The 25,506-nt window shown below is 37.8% G+C and overlaps 1 protein-coding gene across 49 annotated transcripts in view; it reads right to left on the minus strand.

Annotated features, from left to right (window-relative positions):
* The window catches only part of RIMS1 (regulating synaptic membrane exocytosis 1), a gene marked incomplete at both ends in the record, with an annotated part of 345,938 nt that overhangs the window by 24,697 nt on the left and 295,735 nt on the right, over positions 1–25,506 (minus strand). For 26 of the 49 annotated variants that reach the window (XM_082481666.1, XM_082481688.1, XM_082481677.1 and 23 more), the window contains one exon: positions 17,717–17,949. The exons of 16 other annotated variants lie outside the window; for them this stretch is intronic. In XM_082481666.1, coding sequence (XP_082337792.1) covers positions 17,717–17,949 — 233 coding nt within the window. The remainder of the gene's footprint in view (positions 1–17,716; positions 17,950–25,506) is intronic. 7 more of the 49 variants (XM_082481686.1, XM_082481681.1, XM_082481662.1 and 4 more) reach the window with 1 other exon arrangement.

Genomic DNA, 25,506 nt, shown 5'->3' on the forward strand with positions numbered 1-25,506 from the left:
GTGCATTTCTTCACAGTTCAACTGAGTTCACCAGATTAAAGGATTTTAGGGATGTTCTTACAGTGAAGTCCTGACTCAGTTTGTGGTCAACATATCTTTGTAATAATATCACTAAAATATGTCAAGTAACCAGCACTACTTGCTCATTTAGCTAATTTTACACTGCAGAGAATAATCTATTGTATTAACCTTTAAAGCAAGTCCTTCCTGGTAGAGCATTTAATTGAAATCCCCCAAGTAGAAACATTCTTACTAGAAGGACACAAGAAATGAAGACGCTAAATGAAGCCAAGGATGACTGTATGATCCACATTATATCCCAGGAGCACAGACGTGAGTCCTTCTACAACATGTTGCAGGGGTCAAACATTATATCGCTTTCAGCCATAGATTCCCATTTCAAGAAAGCTAACACTGTTCTAGTTTGTATTGTAAACATTATTAAACGTGTTTAATATGTAAATGGTATTTTAGACATGCTTTAAAGTCTGGGCATTTAAGGTCCCATGGAATCTTTGCTTAAAAAAATACCCCTAACTAAAGATTACACACACGTGCTCACACACAAACATGCACACTCTGTGGGCACTCTGCGCCGTTTCTTTTCCAGCACCATCTCAATGAGATTACTGTATCTCTTACAATGTGCTCCTGGGTACTTTATACAGTCACAAATATTTTCTGATCTGGTAATTACAGTCATAAGTTTTTAGGAAGTCTTGGCTCTTCTGCAGACTGCGAGATTTTCAGGAGGTCACTTCCAGTCCAGGAGCTTGCTCCTCAATAAAATGGGACAATGGCACTTACCGTTCCTTCGTAAAATGTTTTAAAGTCTATGGCTGCCAACGACACAAAGAACAAAGACCCATCGCTACTATTAAAGAGGTCTTAGATGAACCATAAAACTCAGAACATAAATTAAGAGCGCATAAAATAAATTGCACTACAAAGGAAAGTTCAACAGTACGTGTTTACAGAGTATCCATAGCAATTCTCGCTCCAGTTGGGATTGCAAGATGATTGCTATACTACCACTGCAAGTCTGAACAGTACAGAAAACTTCAGATAACAAACAGAAAAAAACAATCTGCAAAAGGTCATCCATTTATTCTACAGAACAGTCTTACCGGGTTACCAAATTCTTAAGCTTTGAAATCAATGGGATTTTTCAGCACCAACCTCTCAAGAGCAATTGATTTTTAAAAATAAGCACATCCCACCAACTGAGAGAACTTTTTATGCGTAAAGAGAAACCACTTGTGTATGTAACATGCTGACTAGCACGCCTGTGAGAAGAAGGAAGGTCTTTAAGCGAAAAAGGCATGCTGCCATGCAAAGCATCAAGGTTCGCTTCTCAATTTTGCAACTTTGTTTCATTCTCAGTTCTTTTACAAAAGACTGATGATCCTACTTCCCTATGGCCCAGGGCTTGTGTCACAAGTACTGCCAATATTGTACTGATGGGTACCACATGAGCGCAGACAAAGAGTAGAAGATGAGAAGAAAGCCGGGAAATGTCGTATCTGTCACCCTACACTGACATCATTCAGCCCTCCTTTTGGGACCATTCATATAGATCCGTTAATAATGCGATTTGCCACATCGCTTCTCTTCCTCACTTTTAACTCAACTGAAATTCATGTTGTCCAAATACGTTTTCTCATTCAGCAACAGACTATTTGCAATTATATGTGAAAAGCAATATTAATACAACAGTAAAAAAAAGCATAGTATGGATAAAAGCATTAACATGTAAAAGTTACGTGCCCCCCCCCCCCCCCCCCCCGTCCAGTAAAATTAAGATAGCATATTCACTGCTCGTTATATCAGCACCAAACACATGGCAGCACTGGATGAATAACAGCAGAGTGCGACTTGCTGTGCTTTCCAATTGCCCTTTGAAGACTAAAAGCATTACCATATTCCCAGCTCTTAGAAACTGGCAGCGTCACATAGTAGGAAAAAGTAATATTTTTGTAAACGGTACACTAAAAAAAAGAATATTATTAGTGAAAGTACTTACATTTTCATCATAAACAAGGTATCACAGGGCAATGCTGTTATTACATATTCTGCTTCACTGATGGCAAAGGATCATGACAGTTGTGCTGAGAGTGCAACTAATTAGAGTTACGATAAAATTACAGTTCACTTATTGTTTCCATCTGCATAGTTATTCAATATTTGGTTTGGCTGGAAAGATTTACACCAATTACATAGCGTTAGTTTTGATGATGACATGTGCTTATCAGAAAAGGTAAGATATTTAAGGAGATCATCAGACATAAAACTGCCTTCCCTTACTTCTTTTGATTTGATCCCATTTAAAACAATTAACTAATGGCTTTCTTAAAGGCTTTTCACAGCACTACTTTTCTTCTGAGGCTGACAATCTCACTGCCCTTTATATAAACCTATTAATGGCTCCCCTCGTGCAAACAGTTAATAAAAAAGTATAAAATAGGCACACACATATATGTAACTCATGATCAGCATTCACACAGAGGCTTAGAAAACCCTGACTCTACATCTGCGACCAAATCCTGCCACTCTTCTGGACGCTGAGCAATCAGCAGAGCAAATGAGGGAAACCGCTTATGAGGTAGAGAATTACTCCATCTCAGTGAGATCACTATCTGATCTCTTATGAAAGTAGCATCAGAAAACTTAAGACAGTTGTACCAACTGAAAAAAACACGCCCGATTTGAAAAGTGGTAATTTCATTGTAAGTGTGTCAAAGGCACTCTTGAATTTGTAACTTGAACTTTGCTATCACGCAGCAGGATGAGGATCAAACCCGGTGCTGTGACACAGCTCGCTGGTTGCGCGCCGAGCTGCAAGCACAAGAAAGTGTCTATTTTGCGTAGCTCAGCAGTTGGAACATTTCTTAAGAACTTTTCTATCCGGGCAGCTCTGCTCTGTGCCTCTCCTCTGTGTAAGAGGGGCAAGAGGAAACCTTGCAGGATTCAGCTACAGGAGATGAAGGATCGGGGCAGCTGATGCCATTGCTACCGCTGGCCTTCGAGGGGGAACCGAGAAAGGGGCTGGGAGCGGAAAGAAAGGGGGCTGCGCACAGGCTAAGTCGGACCCAGCTCACTGAACTTTATGTGTCTGCAGATGCCGTACTGGAGGTAGTCGTGCCAGGCTCCTCTTACAGCCTATGGAGAGAAACAGGCATTTTACGGTGCAGTTCATTTTGGCTATTTCAGATATTTACTTGAGGATGGATAAGCCATGCGCAGAAGTGCACATTTCTCTCTGCTGGCTAGAAAGAAAGCCTCAAGTGATGAACTGACAGCTACTTTGTGGACACCTACACTTGCTCAGACTAATCCCACTCTTTGTGATTACAGCTCCTGGTTTGCTTCTTTGAAGAATGGTGCTGCTCCAGTTGTCATGAGGAGGGTTCCTGCTCTCTATCCCACAATCCATCTCCAGTTCCTGAAGTATAGCTCGTACCGTACAGGTATATTGAAAAAGCATGATATGAGACACGTGGACACATGGGATTCCTTGATGAGACAAACCACAGTGGGAATTAGTGGCTAGAAGTTTTGTACACGAGTCTTTCTAGATGCAGCCTCAGATTTTAACCCCAGAGAACAATAAAACTCATAAAAATACAATCCCTATCTCAGTTCAATACTAGTTTAATAATTGTTTTGAAATGTAGTACAATGGTGAAATGCATTGTTTTAGAAACAACCGTTCTCTAAAAATTGATAAATATGACAGAACTTTGGAAACAAGTTTGAACACTCCTGAAGGAAGCCCTGTTATTTCCAGCACCACCAATAATGTGGCTTAATGAAGGTGAGCGCTAGCGAAATTTTGATTTGAAAATAATTAGATCTGAGTGTAGACTGCGCTTCCAGTTAGCAAAGTGCTTTTTCGGCCTCGAGCAGCTCATCTGTATTTCGTAAAATTTCTTAAATGACCTTTCATAATGTGAGGCAGAGAAAATGTGTGGCAGCCATACTTAATAGCAACTCCACCCTACGCATTATTTTACTGCATTGAACACCATGTCCTTATAAAAATGCCATCAGCTGACACTCAGGAGAGCAGCTGGTGTGGCCCAGAGAAAAGGAACGGAGGTAAGGCCACCTCAGATGAGAGCGGATGACTTGCTGGTGTGACCTAAGGGATACTGAATACATACTTATTAATACACACTTATCCTCACCATGTTGTTTTTTTTCTGAACCAGAGCAAGTAAAGCTATGAAAGCTGCTGCCACACGCAACAGAATGGTGCCACCTAATGAAACAATCCATGATGCCAAATATTCAGTCACCAGCATTTGCAGAGGAAGATTTATTTCTGAGCCACAATGACTGGGACCGGAGAGAGGCTTTTTGCCCTCTTCAGAGCATCCCCCTGCCCAAGCCAGTAAGCTTTAAGAGGTATTGCAGTAGCCTGTTACAGTCTGGAGGTGGTTACTGGGAAAAGTCACTCTTCTGAATATTTGGGGAACGTGGTCAGGTGTCTAAAAACACATGCTCCAAAATAAACGCCATACCATTTTATGGGCCTCGGACTTTGGCCATGGGCAAACTTTGAAACAGAAACTACTGTGAGACACACTGGGAGAGCCTGAACCTTGGCTAAAAGGGGAACTTAGGGATCTCATCAAATTTCTTGCCATTGTTCCCAAGTTGGCCATAAACACGTCTATCCCCTTGGAGCAGAGTATAGGGTAAAGGCCCGTACCCAGGCACGGAGCATAAAAATGCTACCTGAACAAAAATAAATAAAACTGTATTTACAACTAAGTAAGTAAGTACTGTTAAAGCAAAACAGTGCACTGCTGCTCAAACCCACCACAGTTTCTATGTCACCATCTCAGTCACTTTTTCTCCTGGATTCCCCAGTCAATGACAATGGTTCATCTGTTGAGCTACGTACTCACCTGGCTCTAGAATCCCTTTATAAATATATCAAAGTTGCCTGTTCCAACACATGCTAAGGATGACAGCTCTCTTCTTGCTGTGATATGAGCCCGTTGCCAGAGCTGTAAATTTTTTCACATCAGAGGAGAGGGAAGTGCAATACGAATGCAACTCAGTTCTGTCACACCCAGCTCTTGGAGTGGTTGTGCCTCACAAGGGCCATTACTGAGACTCCGGAGAAAAGTCTGGTTACTAGATTAATCGGATCTTGTGTATGACCACTTCACAGCGCTGTGGAGTACCTCTGCCTAGGCAGAAGAACCTGCTTCTTAACATGGTATGCCTCTAAGCTAAAGACAACCAGCCCCCTCAAAATGTTTTCCTGGTACATTATTCCTTTCCTATCAAAAAATACTAAACTTCAACAAAGTACTTTTAGCATGCAAAACCCAAGCCAACATTACTGTGTATTTACCCTGGAGTTTGTTTTCAACGTCCCCCGAACATCTTCCGCCATTAACATTTTAGTCACTTTGGAGTCCAGACTAAAGAAAGCAGACGAATTTTGTCAAAGATATCCCCCTACCCTGCCCTGCCTATGAACTCTAGTAAAGAGCTGTTCAGGCAGGATAAAAGATGGTTAGTAGGATAATTTTCAAAGGGAGAGCGATGGGTAAAACTGATTTACTTTTATACATAAATCCTAAGTCAAATCTACGCCTAATTCAGTGTTTCAGTCTGGCCACGCTCTGAGAGAAAACACTTTGCACCATCAAATCTAATCAAACGGCAGAGCTATAAATAAAGCCATCAACAGCCACGTGAAAGCAAAACTAATCAAAACAGCAGCCCTGAGATTCCTCCCTGGAAGAGCTTTTCAGATATTTTAACCTGCTTTACAAACAGGAAATCCATTTACATGTACCTGCGTTAAGATAACGTGTCAATCTGACAAGTTCTGTGCTGAGACAGGAGAAATCATTACAAATAAATGGATTCCCAAGACACTGATTTTTATCCCAAAGACACAAAAGCCACCATTAAAAAAAACAATATGTTCAATACTGTTTCATACTGATATTTTACAACCACCATTTAAAATTTAAGTTAGCCAGTTAACCCCAGTTTCAAAACCAGAAGCTGGGTGTCTGTTTTGGACAGCCGCTCTGTCTTATCTAACCACGAAACTTCTGTGCTTCACAAATCACAGAAGTAAAGGAGAAAGACAACTGCTTCCTCTTGGCTTCACGTTAACCCCCTCGGATGCTTCTTGTCTGCCCGCACTCAGGAGCTGTAAGGCATGAGGAAAGGGTACCAGTACATGTACAAAGGAAAAGAAAAAGACAGTGTAAGAAAAAAAAAGCATAATCAAGTATAAACCTCTGTTAAATTCTCACTACCCTCTGACTGATTTCCTTAAAAAGAAATCACACCTGGTATGTTATGATGAAAGTCACTCATACGCATAGAGAGCAGTCATTTCCATGGGATAAACCCCACTGCTCGTGAGCAGCACTTGCACACGAAGCGCAAGCAGCTGCCACCGAAGAGCCAAGCTTTGTTCTGAAGAAGCACAAATTCATTGGGTGCCTCAATCCCCTTTTTTCCCTTCTCTTTTTTCCTTTCTCTTTGTTTATCAGATTGGTTGGCAGGAAGCAAGTCCGGACTAGCAAGTAATATGATGTGCTTGTTTTCATCTCTTCTGTCTTGGTTCTATTTTAAGACTTGCCAAAGTGGTTATTACTTAAGTTAATTTAATTTATATGCCATCTAAAGTATGGAGAGGACTGGGCGATAGACGTTATACAATCAGAGATCAAATTCCTTTGTCACGCAGTTTACATTAGACTCCTGCTCCTTCTCTTCTTGGAAACAAAGTCAACATGGGACTGCCCAATAGCCCTGGCTAGCAGATACGCTGCCAGACTGATGCATGTGGGAACATGGCCAGTGACCATCCTCGTTTATCATCTGCCCTCTCCTGTTCTGCAGGGCTGCTGCTCTCGGAGGTCTCAGCCAGCTGAACCCAACCTCCCTTCAGGATCTGTAAAAAGTATTGGAGGAGGGAGTTGCGTTCAGGACTGTGCCTGAGGTGTGCTCGGAGAGAAGATATGCTGCGCCGCGGGGCTGCAGCCCAGACTCTTTCCTATTCATATGCAGACCTACATGGGGAAACAATGTACCGACACAGCTCTGTAAAGCTGGGTGAAATTCTTCAGCTGAATATTTTTTTCAGCAAGACAAAATTAAAAAAAAAAAAAAAAAAAAAGGGATTCAGCAACACTGATACGTTTTGTGAACTGACACCTCCTCTATCTGATGCTGTCAGTATTTTGTTTTAAAATGGCATTCATATTTACTCAGATTTAAGGAAATACTCAAGCTGAATTGTGTCCCTTCAAGTTGGACATCTTAACCTGTTATATTTGAAATAATTTTTCATCCAACTTAATGACTTCTCCAAAAATGTGAAAACTATTTTTTTTTTAAAATCCTATGAACGTTTTTTAAATAATTTTACTGAGTTCTGCATATTCCATTACTTATGATATGCAATTCAGAGTATCGAAGGGCCATTATCTGTATTGCAGACTCTATTAGTTACCTTATAGATATGCATACAGATTGTTTATAATTAACATCATCAACTGCAATAAAAGCAGCAAGCTGCTTTATTATTATTATAATTATCATTACTATTATTAACATCATCATCATCATTATCTTTATCATCCTTGAAAATCCCTTAAAAACACCTGTTGATCGTCCTTTTTGTCTTAGGTTAGGTTCACTGCTTTTCATTTGGATTCTGTTGCTAACAGTTCTATTCCCAGCCAAAAAAAAATTACTGAAAAATCCCTCAGAGCTCATCTTCACATTCACATGTAAAAGTGCTAAATAAGATTAAAATAGCATCTCTGCATCTAATGCTTCTTTGCATTCAGATAAATGCATTTTTTAAACTCAGCCCACCAATATTTTATCATCAAATGTATGATTACAACACATTTTTATAAATGCTTTATAAAAAATAACTTGAAGATTTTAAAAAGTTATTTTTACTTTCTAAAAGATCCAGAATGAAATAATTTCTTGCCCCTAAAGGATTTAGAGATATAATACTCATATTTGAAATACTGTGCTGGAATCAAAGATGAATCTCTGCCCATATTTTGATGCAAAGACCCACTTTGTCCCTGAGTGTAGCTGTACTGAAGCTACAAGTAAGCAAGCAAAACATTAAAGGTGATCTGTAAAAGAAAAGAGTGCAAAGAAAATTCCCGTTGAGTATTTTCAGGGAAGAATTAAGAATAGTTTAAAGCTGGTTTTTAAATTATTTCAAATTCTTCAGTTACCTGAGAAAAATAATACCATAAATGGTTTGTAAGAAATGCTATAATGTACTGGCTAGATTTTAAAATTTCTCTTTCTGTGAAATATTTTGATCTGCTCTCTGGAACTCTGTCTCATGTTTACAAAAAGTATCAGGGAAAAGGCCTTAATGCCTTTAGCCTCTGCTAAATTCAACAAAAATTGTGACATTAAGAGAGTCTTGAGCAGCTATGTGAGTAGACAAAATATATGTATATGACAAATCAGTTCTGCCCCAAACTTTATCCAGACACTTGGAACAACCCTGTGAAAGAAATACTTCAGATCCAGCTATCCTTCCCAGTTTTAAACTAGATAGCCTGAGCTCCCAAATCAATACTTAAAAATTGAATGAGTTGTTTCATGCTGAACAGCCTATCGCAGTCAAACCAAAATCCAAATTTATGTTAGTTAAGAAAAGGTCTACTTTAGAAAGAAAGCAAAAAAAAATTCAGGTCTATCAAAATCAGGCTAGATCATCTGACTCCAAACAAAGGAGGCTTTATTCTTCTGTGAGACAGGATTTCATTCCTGTGCCACAGAGTGAGAGCATTTTCCCTCTGGATGACTGCTGGTAGTCTAAACCTTTCTACAAATCCCACCAGTTCCAGAAAGTCACAAACTGTGGACCTGATCAAGCAAAGAAGTATATGAAGAGTAATAAAATTCAAGTTTAAGGCTGACATTCTCTTACAGACAGGCATTCAGGTAGATATGTTTATTGTGAAGATAGTAGACTTTTTCCCTCCTCTTTATAGTACTTTGGCCTCAATATATTTCCTTTTCTGTCATCATTTTTATATTATATCCGCACAAAGTAAAACTTGTGAATGTGATGTGAATCAGATGAAAAAGCAAATAAAAATCCTATTTAAACAAAGCTCAGTTAAATATAGTCAGAATTATTAGTAGGTCTTTCTATAACACATTTCATAAAAAATACAATAGAAACGTAGCAGTGAAACTACACTTTGCATTTACAAATGCATTTGACATATTTTGAAATTATAGCTCTACAAGACATGTATGTCACAGCTTAGCTAAAATCAAGTTTATACTTTTGGAAAGCAATAAATTCTCCTAAAACCCACGCTACTTATATATTGGAGGTAGCCCAAAGTACAGTTATTACTGCAGTAATACCTCTGTTAAAAAATCTAGGGAGAAAGTGCAAATAGACAGAAAAGCAAACGAACACTTCTGAGTACAAGTCAACCAACTACGTAACAGGAGACAAAGTCAAAATTTATATTTCAGGAAAAAGGAAAAGAGCCACATGTAACACTAACTCAACAGAGCGGCGGGACTTTGTTTGAAAATACTAGCCCTTATTAGGAAATCTTTTGGAAGATGAGTAACAGGAATTGAATTATGTTTCTATTAAGGGTAGTGAATTCCTCAGCTAGACGGCAACAGTAAATAAAAGAGAACATGCTTACATTCACTCAATAGTTTCAAAGAATTAAGTATCATTACTAGAACAAAGAGTTCCTCTGACAAAAATAATCAGGCCTTTTTCTTTGTTTTTAATGCCATTCTTCAACCATTTGTCCACTCCCCCCCCCCCCACTCCTGCTGCAGAGACGCTTGGGTGCATGCGGGGTCGGTCTGAAACTTTTGCTGGGTTCAGGGGGGTGCTCTTTGCTGTCAGGGTGTCAGGTTTAGAGCCCCGATCCTGTCACGGTCCCTAAGGCACAATTACCACCCCTGCTGCTGCACTACAGACATTTTTAGATTGGCTGAAAATAGAAAACCAGCTTAATGTCGGTCTGCCTCCATTCTCTTTTTGTGCGACAGAGCCATTGTCCTGATAGCTCACCACAACTATGCAAAGCAACCTCTGATGGGCTGCTCTGGGAAAGAAATAACAGCCCGGAGAGGAAAGACTCTCACGGAGATAATACTGAACCAGATGAATGGGTGAGCCGCAGGATGGGCCACCACACTTCTGCTGGGCTGCCGAAAGTTACTTTTCAAGTACGCACAGTCTGATCTTAAGGAAAACATGTGCAAAGTGTGCAGAGTTAAGATAACAAAACGGAGGTATCTGCATGTATGGAAGCTCATGTGTAAATGCTAAGCGTTCTTGCACAGGTAAACGCCTTATACAAGCAAATATTTGGAAGTGCTCCTCTATGACACAGTGAACAGCAGGTGATATACAGAAGACTAAACTAAACACGCGGGTGACTGTACAGCTGTAAGACTCACGGTAGTTCTGACTTCCAGGATAATTTTCTGAATCTACCATTAGAAAACTTGAGATCTTGTAGCATTTCATCCGGATGAACAGGAGATGGCAATACAAAAGAAAAACGTTGGGAAAGAAATCCTATGAAAACAGCACCGGGATATTATGCTATTATGATATTATGCTATATTATACGAAACAAAAAAAGGGCTGTTTCATCCCTAGCATGCTAAATGCTTTGAGAGGTTTAAGACACCTCTCTCTCTCTTCTGACTGTTAGAAACTTTATTGTAATTTTGAGAAAAATACAAAATTTATTCATAACTAATTTATACCCGTTTGTTCTCATACCACAGTTTCCGATGCTGTTGCCCTTTAGCTTCAAAGACTTCTGCCTTTTGGATGTTTACTCTCATTGCATTCTTACAGAACAATCATCGCCCTGGTCAACCTTTCATTTTTAGAGGCTGAACAAATCAGGCAATAAATCATCCTTCAAGGTCCCGATTCCCACAAAAATCCAGCATTCACTTTCTTGAATGCTGAGTGAGCAGTATTCCAGATGAGCTGTCAGCTGGGCCTCATTCAATGAGGCATTTATTTCGCTCTCCAAGGGAACACCTTGCCTGATGCACCCAGGATAGCATTTGCTTTTTCCCTGGCCAGATCTCATAAAGAGCTTATATTCATCTTGTGATTTTTCTTATACCCATGTCTTCCTCCTCCAGCTGTTTCTTTTTTTTTTTTTAGGTGACAGCTCCCAGATTGCATCTGGAAATCTTCATTAGTCATGCTGAAAGGAAGGATCTTGCAATCTGCAACATTGCATTTTATTCTAGTACTATTATTCTGGTCCTCAAGTTCATCAGTCCTTCCTCTATATCACCTGGAAGTGACATACTTTCCAAATCGGTATCATCAGCATATTCTAGCAGCATACACGCTACAGCTCATTAAAATATTAACGAGATCTGCCTGTGGGTTTTGTCATAGAAACTCAACCAGTAAGTGCTCTCTTGCTCTTGTTTTTTAATAAAACCAGCTGATGCCTCCCTCCTAACCAGTTTCTTCCTGACATCCAGTACTCCTTAATGATCTCCATGCTTTCCATTCAGTCTAATAATAATAAATGGTTTATTGAAGTCTAGGTAAAATAAGTCTTTTGAACTTTCATCTAGCAATCAGCTTTCTTATCAAATAATTGTATTTTTTTAAATAAGCACAGTTTCTCTCACTACAGCAACAACAAAAAATAATGTTATTTATGGTTGTGAGGTTATGAGGTAAAAGAAACATGCTTAGAAATGTATCCTTGTCATGGCTTATAATTAAGACTCAATCAATCAAAACGAGATGTGGGAAAAAAAAAAACAACCCAAAACAGCCTGACCACTGCAAGAAAAGGTTGTCATGACCCTTGTAAAATAGTAACAAAATTATTTCCCCGAGCTTATGGAAAGAAGCAGTGGCTTTCTCAAGAAAGACACCAAACAGCCTCTCCTTATCCCAAAAGCCTCCATCCTACAGCATATTTTATTTCTGATTTATTATCTGCTTTGTCTGTCCACATTATCTAGAACTGTATGAAATCTCTTGTTGCATCATAAACTTACTACAAGGATGGACAGAAAATTATCCCTGCTGCCATTACTGAACAAAGACTGCAAATATGAAAAACAGAGTTTTTTTTTTTCTAGTAGTGTCTGCTCTGAAATGATGTAGCCCTGAGCCTGGATGATTGCTTTTCTCTGCTTAATTTCCATGTTTCCCAGGCAGTGTTATTTTTACTACAGCGTAGTGGTGCTTGCTAAGTCACTAAGTACCACCAGTGAACCATCATATTCTCCAGCACTAGAGGACATTTTGTGTAACAGATGGGGTTATCTTTTCTAAATGTTTACCTAAACTTTGGTCATCCAATGAAACCATGAGGGAAAGCCTTCTTAAGATCAGTCTTAGAAGGTGAAACGCGGGGCCGTCAACCAGATGAAGAAGTATTCTTAAAGCTAGAGTGAGCACACAAACGGAGCACAGCTACACTGTGGAGTACAAGATTATCAGGACTTCACTGCTCAATGACAGTTTCCTCACTTAGATGATGGTATCTTTTAAAAAATTGGGAATTTGGAATTTAATTCAAAACAACATACAGAAAGCCGCTTCTTTAATGGGAAAATTACAGAAAATACACTGTAGCTGGGAATTCCATGTGAGGACGTGCAATATTTACATAGGAAATACATTGTAAGATTCTCATGTGGTTTCGCTCAGGTTGCCAGTTACTTCCTGAGCGAAGCTGTCAGTCACTTAAAGATTCCTACAAAATCTCCAGTCCACAGTTGCACATAAGTGAACAGAGTCTTTTTTTCACTCTGTTTTTCACCTTGTGACAACACGTGATTTCAGCTGCACTTCATGGTATGTAACCTCTCTCTGAAGCATTAATGCCTATGGCTTCATTTCGGGTTGTTGATGTTAAACTTCACAAACAGAAGATGGACAGCAAACAGCTTTGGTTCTTACACAGAAATATCTCATTGCGGTCCATACCATGAACATGGCAAGCTATTTCCATTTAGAAAAATGACCCGATTATCAGTGTAGAATGCGAATGGACAAGCTCCCCATTCTCCCAAGCTCCTTAGCTCTCCTTCTCCGCATCTCTTCTACTCTCATCTGTTTTGAGCCAGTAATGCAAACAAAATACAATATCCCAGGCAAAGTCTCACTTCTCTCTTATATGAGATCACTAATGCTTCTCAAGACATGTCAATGGAAAACTAGTCAGAATACTGCCATTAATGGTGCTGAGCACCTTGGAAAATAAAAGTAGTCTTAAAGAACTCATTCTTGGGAAAAAAATAGAGCTCGCCTCAAAAACCTCACCAGTCGCATCTCTGGTAGTTTTGTTCATATTTATCTCAAAGCTGGTATTTTCAGTCTTACTATATGTACCGGTTATTGTGTTTTGGATATCTTAATTAAGTAAACACTCCCAAATTTTGTAACTCCTTTTAAACTCTTATTCTCAATGCTTTTGACAGAAAAGTTGGCTTCCCCTAGAAGTGGCTGAAGAATGAAAATCCTCTAAGACCTTCAATAAAACAAACAAAACCACAGCCAGTCAACCTCTCCATTTGCCTTAAAAAGAAATATCTGTCTGGCTGACTCAGCAGGCAATCGCATTAGACTGCATACATCATAGAGGTGTGACACTACTAAATCTCTGATAGCAAGCTGGTGAAGATATGGTGTCAGAATGGTTGCAAAGCACTGTTAGGCCTTAAAAAGAAGAAGAAAGGAGACCTCCTGCTAGCAGATGACCTTTCTGAACCTCTGTGCTGACCAGGGGTTAGAAAGCAAACAGGGAGAACCCTTTAGCCTTCTTAAGGCACGTCTTTGCATCTACCATGAGAACTGAGAGGGATCCAGGGATGGGAATACTTCTGTTTATCTGAGATTGAGCTTTTTCTTTTCTCCAGAACTCATCTCACTGCTGACAGCCATACCATTACCTCCATCCCCTTTGAAATGCATTATTATGTCTCTATTCACGGTACAAATCCTGTAATAAAACTCTTTCCTCCTAGGGCAGCATTTCTTATCTGTTTCAAAACAAACCCAGAACCCCAAATAAAAATGCAGTATCATCAATACTGCTCTCAGTCACTCATTGGTCGGTAAACTATAATATAAAAACATCTGTACGGGAATTGACTTATCAGAAATTAAGACAATAGATGATGATTTCCTATCATAGTCATTTTCCTATGATTTAAAGTTTAGTTGCTGTAATTATTTAGAAAATCTGCAGTTATATATTTATTTTTTATATATGTATGCATTTACAAAAATTAGGCTGGCAAAGAAAGCTAGAAAAGTTGGACGATAAATAAAATTGTACAGCATATGGCACTATTTTTCATTCTTTTGTCGTCTTTCTGGGGGTTTCCTTTCTTCTTTTTTTCTTTTCTTCTTTTTAACTGTGATAGCAGAGCTGGATTTTCATTAGGAATACTGCCAGCAGATTACAAGCTTTTTTTGATGAACTATAAAATCTACCCAACTTGTGGGCACAAAGAACAAACCACAGTAAGCACAGGTTTCACTATTTCAGTGACTATTTACTAAAAGTATTACGAAATCTTAAATGTAATCGAAAGGAAGGTGTAGCAGAAATATATACTTTTCCTTGCAGATTTACATAAAAATGTATTCTTTCACTGGCAATCTTATGACACATATTCAGAATATGTATTTTCCAACAGCACTGAACAAGGGTGGACAAAATAATGTGATTACCAGTCCTCCTGAATCTAATATGAAAGTGGATCTGCCCCATATATGCAAAGAGGTCCATGTGTTTATATATAGACACATATGTGCATGCACAGGCTCACACACACACACACGCACACACACACTCCTTTTTCAATTGAAAAGAAAATTTACTCTTAGAAATAATAGCTACCTAGTAGCAGTTTCATACACAACAATTCTATTTTTATGCAAGATTAAACCTGTGCAGTATGCTAAAAGCAAGAATTATCAACAAAAAGTTGAATTCAGCCCTTACTGACCATTTTTTCAAATGAAAAATAAGCAAGCTGGAAGTTAATTTCACTGGTTTTGATGACAGTAGTAAACTAGAATTTCAGATCTACATGTTCCACAAAAGTGCATAATCTCCAATTTTCAAGAACTATGTTCTTGAAAAAAACCTTTTGTTTTATTTCTGATCTTTTATTTTGAGTTTTCAGAAACAAATAACTATGTATGTCACACGTACCTGACTTACAATCATGCAAGTCATAGGAAAAAATATTTTAAGCTGACCAATTCAGGAAAAACTATGGAGGCTACACATATATTTCTGTATTTTTTATACTTCTTTTAAAATACATGCTCTGTGTCAACAGCACACCTTCGGTCACTGAAGATCTGTAGCAGAAGTTCATACCTGGCACCACTTTTGTGGAGGCCCATATACTTCCACACCAGTTTTCAAACTTCAGAATTTGGCTATTAGAACCAATTTTTACATAATCAATTTTAAGTATCTAGTTTATATTATAAAGTCAACCTTTTTTTTTTTTTTAATTCTGAATAGTGGAGACATTATTAATTTACTTAGGCACAACACATTAAAGTGAATTAGACCTTTTTAGATTTCTCCTCCCCTCTTGTACACTACAGGAAGGAAGGAAAGTATGTCCCTGATTTAGGGCATCAGTATTAAGTCTCCAACAATGGATTCTCTTTGGAAAACCTATCAAGTCTCACATGTATATTGTTCTAAAAATGCTTTAATTCAACTCACTGATTTCTGACTAAAAAAATAGTGACCGATAAAACATGCCACATTTTATTTCCTTTTCTTATACCACAGATAGTACTGTTTGCCTGAGCCACAGTAATACAAAGTAAATATCTTTCTCAAGTCTGTTTTACAATCATGAATAATACATAATTGTACTTTTCATATTTGATTTGCTGTTTTGAGTTTCTTTATAACTTCAGGCGCTTCATTCCTTGCAAAATTCCTATTGTTTTGAAATTTATACCATGCAAAATCTGGAGAGCTATAGCATCTTTCTGCAAAGAATGGGAGCATCTGAGCTTTAAGTAGATGACGCTAAAACGTGTTTGGAAGTCACAGTTTAGATTTTAAGTTAATTACTAACTCCACTGAGAAGTACGAGCACGGGTTCAAGCGAGGCAAAGCATCCTAAATTTGGCAGCCCCCTGTGCCTTCCTCTTGGTGATGCAGCCCTGGTTCCTGGTCAGAGCTGGACTACTGAGCAAGATGGAGGCAAGATTTGCTCTGTCACAGCAATTCCTGTTTCAATGAGATTTAGGAGCTAGAAAGGAACGCCAGATCAAAACACACACACAAAAAAATAATCTGTAAAATAGCTAAAATATTTTGTTCCTTAGTAAGTAGAATAAACGATAAACGTCAACCTAAAATCCTTTCTCTAATAATACCATTTTTGACTACTTAAGAGCATGTGATTGATTCTGATGCATCTAAAATAACATATCACTGTATGCAACTATCTGTACTCTAGTCTAACATTCAGGTAGTGTGCATTTTTGAGCAACACTGTTAATTACAATTCTAGGCTTCAAACATGTCTACCACATCTATCATTTGGTCCAACTGCATGATCATGCCCTTCCTGACTTAAAATTCATAAATTAGTAGTGTAGAAAAGTATTACAATATTGTTGTTAAAGCTGACTAAGCTTTACATTTCGAACGAATAATTTCTACTGCTCATCTGGCAATAAAACAGAACCAAGGAAAAAGGGTGAGATATTTGATGACGGAAATAAACAATTTTGTTACTTACCTTAGTTTAGATCACCCTGACTATGTGAGAGGAGTGCTGCAATACGCGTGCACTCTACGCTAGGCTGAAGCTCTTTCTCTTTCTTTTCCTTCTTTTAGTAAGAAAGAAGCCTTAGGGTCAGGTCCTGCTCCCACTGAAGACAAGAGCGAAAGTCTTCACTGGGGTTCAATAGGAGGAGGACAAGGACTTTAAAACATATTTTTTTTCCTTTTGTATCTTTCTGAATGAGCTTTTGTTCCTTCAGGCTATGCAGATGTGAAGCTTTTAAGATTTCTGAAGTAGCAATAAAGAGTTGGAAGTCTTATGTTCCTAACGAAGCATCATGCTGTCGTACAATTTATCTGAATACACTGACCCCAATTTGCCAGTGTTGTTTTTAAAGAAAAAATATTGGATTTACTCAAGACTAAGAAATCAAAGGTAGTTTTTAAAAACATATTTTTTGCCACTACAGGTACAACATTTTATCCGAGTTACGTAAATGCCATTCACTTGCTCAGATTCCAGTTCCCCCATTCGTATTCAACTCTTCTGTGAAAAGAAATTTCCTATACGTAAAAAGCTGCTCTTAACCAAACCATTATCCACTGTAGATAGCCACATACATCTTATTGCACTTCCTTGCCTACCTGTAAACAAGGCTGCTATGAGATAAAAACCTTTTTACACAGATCGGGGCAGAAAGTTGTTATGGTACAAGTTCTAAAAGGCATTTGTATATTGTTTTTTGCAGATGCCTAATGACGAAAGAAAATGAATATCTCAGAAATTTATTCACAGCCGGAAAATCTTCTCTTCTCAGTGGTCTATATCCAAATACATGGAACACGGATGCCACAGATGAAATAATGGTAAACCACGTTTGGTGAGAGTCCTGTTTCCGAAGAGCGTGCGTCTCACTCACCTGTTTGGCTAAGTTGAGATGTGCTTCTGCTCCTTCGAGACACTATGGCAACCACTTTGGCACTAAGGCTGGAACGCCTTTTCTTCCCACCTGTTCCGACCATGCCGACAGCTGTGTCCGACTGACTCCCGTCATTGTGCTCCAGCTTATACATCTCTCCGCTCACACTTGTGCTCTTAGTGATTCTCCCTGAAGTCCCCATCCGTCTCCCTTGCATTTTAGGAGTAAATGTACTACAGTTACAAAGTAAAAACAAACATGTTAATTTGTCTGTGTAACAGCATTTCCAAAAGCCTTTATTTTTTAGTTACAAAACTAATTTTAAGTCTTCATACATTTTCATTTATTCGGTTCACAAACAAAAGGTTAATTTGACGCTCCTCTGAGTATATATTTCCAGTATTATAATTTGTTCTTCACTTTGAGGGAAATAAAGAAAATGAACGCTTTCCCATACTTTTCAGAGTGACAGAAGGAGACACACAACATTTAAAAGTCATGTGGAGCCTTCCTGTCTATATTCCCAGAATACAGAAAGCAATCAGACAGCACTTTTACCACCAAAGAAAATGAATATGGGCCAAGAGGATATACGTAGGTTAACACACTTATCTTACTGGCACTGTTTACCAAAGCCTTAAGACCTAATAGATATGAAAATATCATCTTCTATATTTTGATACTTCACAGAAAAAGATGATATAATATGTAGTAATTTTTATGTCTTCACTCTCTCACTTCTTTAAAGTTAAATCTAATAATCACAGTATGAAGGCAAAACAATTTCGAGGCAAAAAACCCTAATAACCCACTAGAACATTCACTGATTGACAGAAAGATGAATTGTTCTGTCAGTTCTGTTTGATTTTCTTTAGCTATTGTATTGCATTTGAATGTTTCTATACGAATCCCTTCTCTGCTCCTTCACATAGAGGCCGGATAAAGTATTCAGAAACACACTCTAGAGAACAATCTCAAAAACACGCAGGACATACTAATACACAGTCCTAACACTGCTACGACCAAGGAATGCCCTAGCTCCTATGGCAATACAACTTTAGCTATTAGTCTGCAGAGACCCAGGAATATAAGCTGCAGCCTGACTCATTTCAGATGTAGTTGTTAAATCAGCCCAATACATGGAATACTCCTTGACATTGTATTGCTGATTAATAGTCCTACTGGCGACATGATGATTTTACGGATTGTTTTTCCAGTAATTCAGTATTTTGAAGTCAAATGTTGAATTTACTTGTTGAGGGACAGTCCTGATGTGCGTCCCAGCAGGTTCCCTTACCAGATGTGATGGACTGCTCCTCCCTGCCCCTCTCCCAAAATAAGAAAGAGATGGGTTAGAGGTGCAGGTTTCTTTATCTCATGGCAAGTTCCAGACAGATAGGGAATCTCAGCAGGGAGAAATCATAGAATGGTTTAGGTTGGAAGGGACCTTGAAAATCATCGAGTTCCGACCGCCCTGCCATAGGCAGGGACACCTCCCACTAGACCAGGTTGCTCAAAGCCCCATCCAACCTGGCCTTGAACACCTCTGGGGCGAAGTGAATGAAGGTGTCTATGGGAGAACAGACCTCATTTTCAGGGGTCCAACTTTCTGCTTTGATTAGACACGAATAACTCCTTTCCGCATGGCTAATTCCTTTCAAGTAGTGCTTGGAATCGGATTTCAGTGACTAATTCTGCAATGCTGATGATGCCCCCTACTCAAAGCTTTCTGTAGGGATTTTGTTCCCATTTTAAGCCATGAAGTTGTTGCCAATTCTGGAATTCTTGAGTTTATACATCAATACCTTAGTAAAAGAGAGAGAAGAAACTGAAAATACTTCTTTTGAGAGCATCTGTTGACATTTGAGCTATATTGACATGTACTTTGGCTGACATACTAATCTATTAAATGTATCATTTACAGCAATAAAGTTTAATGGACTATAAAATATGCCATGCAATTAAAGAAATAATTGTTTATCATACTACTGACTTTGCTCTACTGAATTTCAAGTGTTTATGAATATAATAAGTACTAATCTTATGATGTTTTTATGCCAGTCTTCACTTTTTTGTACATCAGAGCTGAATGCTAAAATCTCACAGTACTTAATAAGAATTTAGGAGACAATGATGTCCATCAAGTGAGAAATAAGCATTGACAGTACCATAACTTTAGGAAAATCACATTTTTGATGTATTAATTCCCTAATTAAAGGACTATGAATACTTTCTGAATAATAGATTAATTGCTTTTTCAAAGACCCACATAAATTTCAATTTTCATTTTTTGTGACAGGTAGAGGGACCTAGAAGATTCACCTTAATAAAAAAAAAGTGTGAGCTATTTGGAATTCAGATAAATCTTGTACTTGTTTTTCCCTTGCAAATATCAAGTTTTACTTACCTAGGAAATATGTTCTAGTGTACTTCTAGTATAAAACAGCTATCAGTTTGCTAGAAACAGGCTTAGTGGGATAGGACCAAGCACCAAATCCTACAGATGTCCAATACTTCCCCTTGTCATAACTAAGTAAACAGACTAAGATTCCTTTGCGTTCACCTAATCGCTGGGATAGTTTATTATTTGACATTAATTGGAACAGTATCAAAAGAACAGATATTTAAAATTCAGTCTTCTTATACCATCTAATTGAGTACCCTTAGAACACAATGTTTTTCCATTACTGACGATCACTTGGAGAAATAGCTCCTAGCTCACACTTTTATTTTCTTCAATACAGTTAAAGTTTAATTTATGAAGCGCAAAGAAGCAAAAGACCTGCATGTATTCACATATATGCTTTTGCACTTAACCCTTCTGATAACAACATACCTAAGCATTTTTTTTCTTTACTGGGAGTACTGACACATCCATTTGAATGGAGATGCAAGTTTTTGCAGGCCTGTGGCTAAAATTGGCAAATTATTAAGTTATTTTGTTGATTCAAGCCTAGTTATCATAACACAATAAATATATACAGTTTTTAGACGCAGGATAACTAAGAGTAACGTTTATCAGTATACGCCATTTATTTCTAAATGAAATAATTCACTACTTTTTCATTTAAAATTATTTCACCATCTTTAGCAATTCTTTCATTGACTAGTTCAGCAAAAATCTTATGCTACTTTTAATTATTGGCATAAGAACATAATCATCGTGTGTATTAGGAATGATTATAGACAATCCATCTGTGCCTCTGTTTTTACTTCACAGATACTTGGCATGGAAGAAGAGTCACTTGATTTTGTTTGGTTTGGGTTTTTTTTATTATTATTTTTTATTTTTATTTATTTTTATTTTGTAATGGAAGTAAACCACTGACGTCAAAACGCCTTTGACCCCAGAGGAGCAGAGCGGCCCCCGGCCGGGGCTCCCCGGAGCTGTCCTTCAGCACCAGTGTCCCCCACCACCCCCGGGGTCCCGCACCAGTTGGGAAGACACCGCTACCTTTACCAAGGGAAAAATGCTTCCATTTGCCTGCTGAAACTTACGCGGTTGAGAAAGATCCTATCTAAAGTGGTATCTGTACTGCATCAGGCAAAATCAAGATTATATTTACATGTCAGCCCTCAGAGTTGCGAAAGAAAGCAGCAATTTCAGTTTTGCCAACTGCTGCAACCTGAACGTTGTACTTGTATCTTACTACTTAATGAACTATTAAGATAATAAACTTATTCAAAGAGTAGTTTGAGTTACAAACAGCCATAAAAATTAACCCTGAGGTAAATTCTATAAAATGAACACACTACAAGGACGTTGTGGATTATACTTGCTTATATTAAACTACAGCGTAGACATCTATATAGCACTGAAACAAAGCCAATTACATGTATTAAATAATTGTATATCTTTCTACATACAGATTTCTAATACATATATATATTCAAGATGCATAAAATTATACTGGACAAATTATTGGGATTGAGAAAATTAGTATGTAGATATACACTCAGTATTTCTCAGTAACTACATAAAATACCTGCCAATACTACATGTCACCTGAAAAAGAAAGATAGTAAGACACAGGAAGCTAGAACAAACTTTGCCCATAAACTCACCTATATAATATCTGGAAGTATATCCTTTTATGGAAAAAATCTTAACTGACAAGCCATTGCTAAAATTACAGTATTTCCTTCATTCTCTTAGACTTACTGATGATTTATAAAAAAATACTTTCGGAGTTTATTTTCATGGTCACTCAGTTTTACTCCATCCATTTTTCCAATAATGCAAGCCATGAGTAAATAAATAATCCCCTGTATTCCTTGCCGTATAGATGGTATTTTAATGTAAGTTCTTTCTCCACAGCTGCAGTAACTTGAATCTTTCAACAGAATCCCTGGCCTTCACCAGCAGGAGCTAGTAAGCTTCCTTTCTCTTCTGCTGAATGAAGACCACGTCCTCATTCATAGCCACTGTGGCACCCTTTTGCAATGAGGTAGCTCATGAATAGTAATAACCTCCTAAACATGTAACAGTTGTGGACCAAAGGGAAGATGAGTACTCCTTTATAATGAGGAACATTACATTTCTAAAAATAAAGTAATTCTTGTTATTAGTATTATATGATATATAATTAATAAATCCAAACTCTAAATTACCTGTCCACAAATTGCTCTGCCAGTCTTAGAATATATAGCTATATTTACATATGATATATAACATTTGCTGCAAGATTAATTACTGTACAATTTTTGGTATTTCATAAAACATTTAAACATGGTGCTTTACCAACCAAAGGACAAACACATATCCTATATTAAAATTCTCTCTGGTTAGTCAAGAGACTTTTTGAGACCATAAAGAAGTCAGTTGGTTCGATGCAATCATCATTTTGTACAGTCTGTACCAACTGGAACTGCATATTGATCTAACATGCATATTGATCATATATTAAATCCATGAAACAGCTATTACAATCAGAAAAAATCTTGCTTCTCCTGTGAAGCCAGCATATTACACTCCTATTGGTGTATTATGATAGCTGAAATTCAGTAACTCTTGTAAATTATTACATCTGTTCTTGACAATATTCCTATATTGTCAAAAAGTGCTACTCGGTGACACAGCTACTGCCTCTGGAATGACACAGTCCCAGCCCCATTGTGTTCAATGTGTAAACTCTCACCGAGGTAAGGGTTGGGGAAGATTTCATTACAGAAGTCTCCTCTGGGAGTTTAACTGGTTAACATCCTACTTTGGAAGATGAGGAAATTTCCATGTTGGAATGCAGTACCCGAATCCGTTTCATGAAAATGCCTTTCTCAGTAACACTGAGCAGCGAATTGTACAAGTTTCACAGCCCTGGCAGATCTCTGTTTCTTAAACTTGTAAAACTAGCATTTCTCCATGAAATGAAAGAATAATGATTCAAAAAGTAAGTCTGAAGTCTTTATCCAAAGACAAGCCGATTTTAACTGTTTTCCAAGAACATTTCATCAAGTGAATTTATATTCTCTGAAAAAAGCAGAGCTATTGTGTCTGTATGCGGGAGCCCGTGTGTCCGCCTGTGCATACCCGCGGCACTGTCAGCCTGAAGCCAAATAATCACATGAATCATAAAACGAAACCAACACAAAAGCAATTAGTTACTGCAGGGGTGCCGCTCAGGGTTACGTATTGCTATTAATGCTGATGCGGACAGGCTGATGGGAATCAAAGGCCAAACAGCTCAAGTGACCCAAACTTGACTGCAAATAGCCACGTATACATCAAGTTCAAGCGTACCAAACGTAACAAGCACGTAAATGTTAAATCTGTAACAAGAAAATAGGTATCGGGGGGAGGTGCGTATGACAAATACAAAAATGCGGAGTTTTTTTATGCTCACCACTGAATGGAGGAAACTTTCCCCAGTAGCAAGAAAGCTGAATTCACCAGTTTTTCTTTCTTTCTCTCTAACGTCTTCTTTTCTATCTAACATTGAACAGTAAGATATTATACTCCCTGCTACAACATGTTGCATTGCTTTTCTCCCTCCAAAGCATAAGATACCAAAGTACCTGCGAACTCCCTGCTCTTCATGTAAAAAGGCATTGATATGGAATAGATTGCTCACTGCTCCTTTACAAAAGTAAATAAGAGCAACAGGCAATAGCCACAAAATAAGGAATGGAGGAGGAACATCTGCAAGGCTAAAGAAAAGCAGGGGCAAGACAGGACTAACAAAGAAAATATAGAAAAAAAAATTAAAAAGATAAACTGAGATGAAGATAAAGCAAGTGAGAGCTACTCTGAGGTCTGAGCCATGGCTAAAACTATTTTCCTACATTTCTTCATTCTAAAAATAACATGTACTGCCTATTAAAACTGTTAGTGTAAAGATCTTATACTAAAAGTTTATGAATTATATTTCATCTTAATCAACTGCAATAATGACATTAAAACCCAATTAAAATTATTTTTCAGTCTTTTTCAAATCATTAAGAAAGGCTGCTGGTAACACGACAGTTTCTTTGAAAGAGGAAGTATAATTAGATAATTAAAAATGCACAAGCAATGCTCCTTAGTACATTTTTCATGTACAGATGTTCTGAAGGGATTAAAGACTACATCTCCCTCCCCCTCTGACAGACACATAAAGCAGTTTATAGTGATGGATTTGAAAAAATAATTATCTTTAGATAATGAATAATTAGAACATTAATTACTCTGGTTTCACCTTGGTTTTGTACATAAATGACCTCACAACCAGAAGTTTCCATCTGCAATACACTGTTTGGGGGTAAAAAGGATACGTTATACTTTTTAAGCAGCTTAGTTTAACTGTTTTCATGCATCTTGCCTCCATGACAATAATTTGGAGGTTATTGCCCTCTATTTCTCCCCTCAAAAAGCACGATTTGTGACTCGGGTTACATCAGTGTGCTTGCCCTTGCCCCAAGAGAGATCATCTAAGGAGCAATATTAATTGCCATACATGTTCACAATGTTTCTCTCTTTAAAGAAACTGGGAAGCGCGGTAGTTAACGAAACAGTTCTGGTGATCGGTTTTGAGCTGCAGTGATTTGGATAATCAGAAACAAAGTAGGATTGCCAATATACTTCAAGTATTGTGGTGGATGGTAACACTGTGGTGATTTTAGATGCAAAATGCCAGTCAGTTATAACGTTACTGTCTTGCCTGTTAGTTACATCTATTCTCCAAATTTGTCAAATATTAAAAATCTAGGTAGGAATTTTCCATGCCTGGTTTCTGCCCAAGGTTGAATTTCTTCTTTTATTTCTAAGTTCCGGCTGAAATACCGTGACAGATTGTCTGGTCCTTCTAAAGGAATTAAAAAGAAAAAAGGCCCAGTGCTGGAATATTTTATTCATATATGTAAGCAAAAATCCTGCTATTTTTCTCCTGATTTTTTAAACATATAAACATCAATGAAAGAGCCATAAAATGTTGGGTTTTCTTCTTTCCATTTTAGGCTGCATTTTTAATCAGGTGAATTTTTATATAACCACATTTTATTCCAATATATCAAGAACCGAAGAGGCAACAGCCATAAACTTAACAAATAACTAAGTTTTTCCTTTCTGTTTTCAGTTGAAGTATTGTAGACTGAGGGGTTTTGGTGATTTTAAATTTATTCTGACAGCTGTTCAAGCCGACTTGCTGGCCATTCTTCCATTTTCGGTCATTATCAATTTCAGTGAGTGTACTGAATTGCTTAGCCAGCCAAACTTTGTTAAAATGGTAGTTTCCTGACTTTCTACATCTAAGTAATTTTTATTGATGAACTTAAACATACCTTCACTATTCTGGCTGAACTCTGATAACTTCACTGGG

This window comes from Vanellus vanellus (genome assembly GCF_965231255.1).
Source record: "Vanellus vanellus genome assembly, chromosome: 3".
Lineage (NCBI taxonomy): Eukaryota > Metazoa > Chordata > Aves > Charadriiformes > Charadriidae > Vanellus > Vanellus vanellus.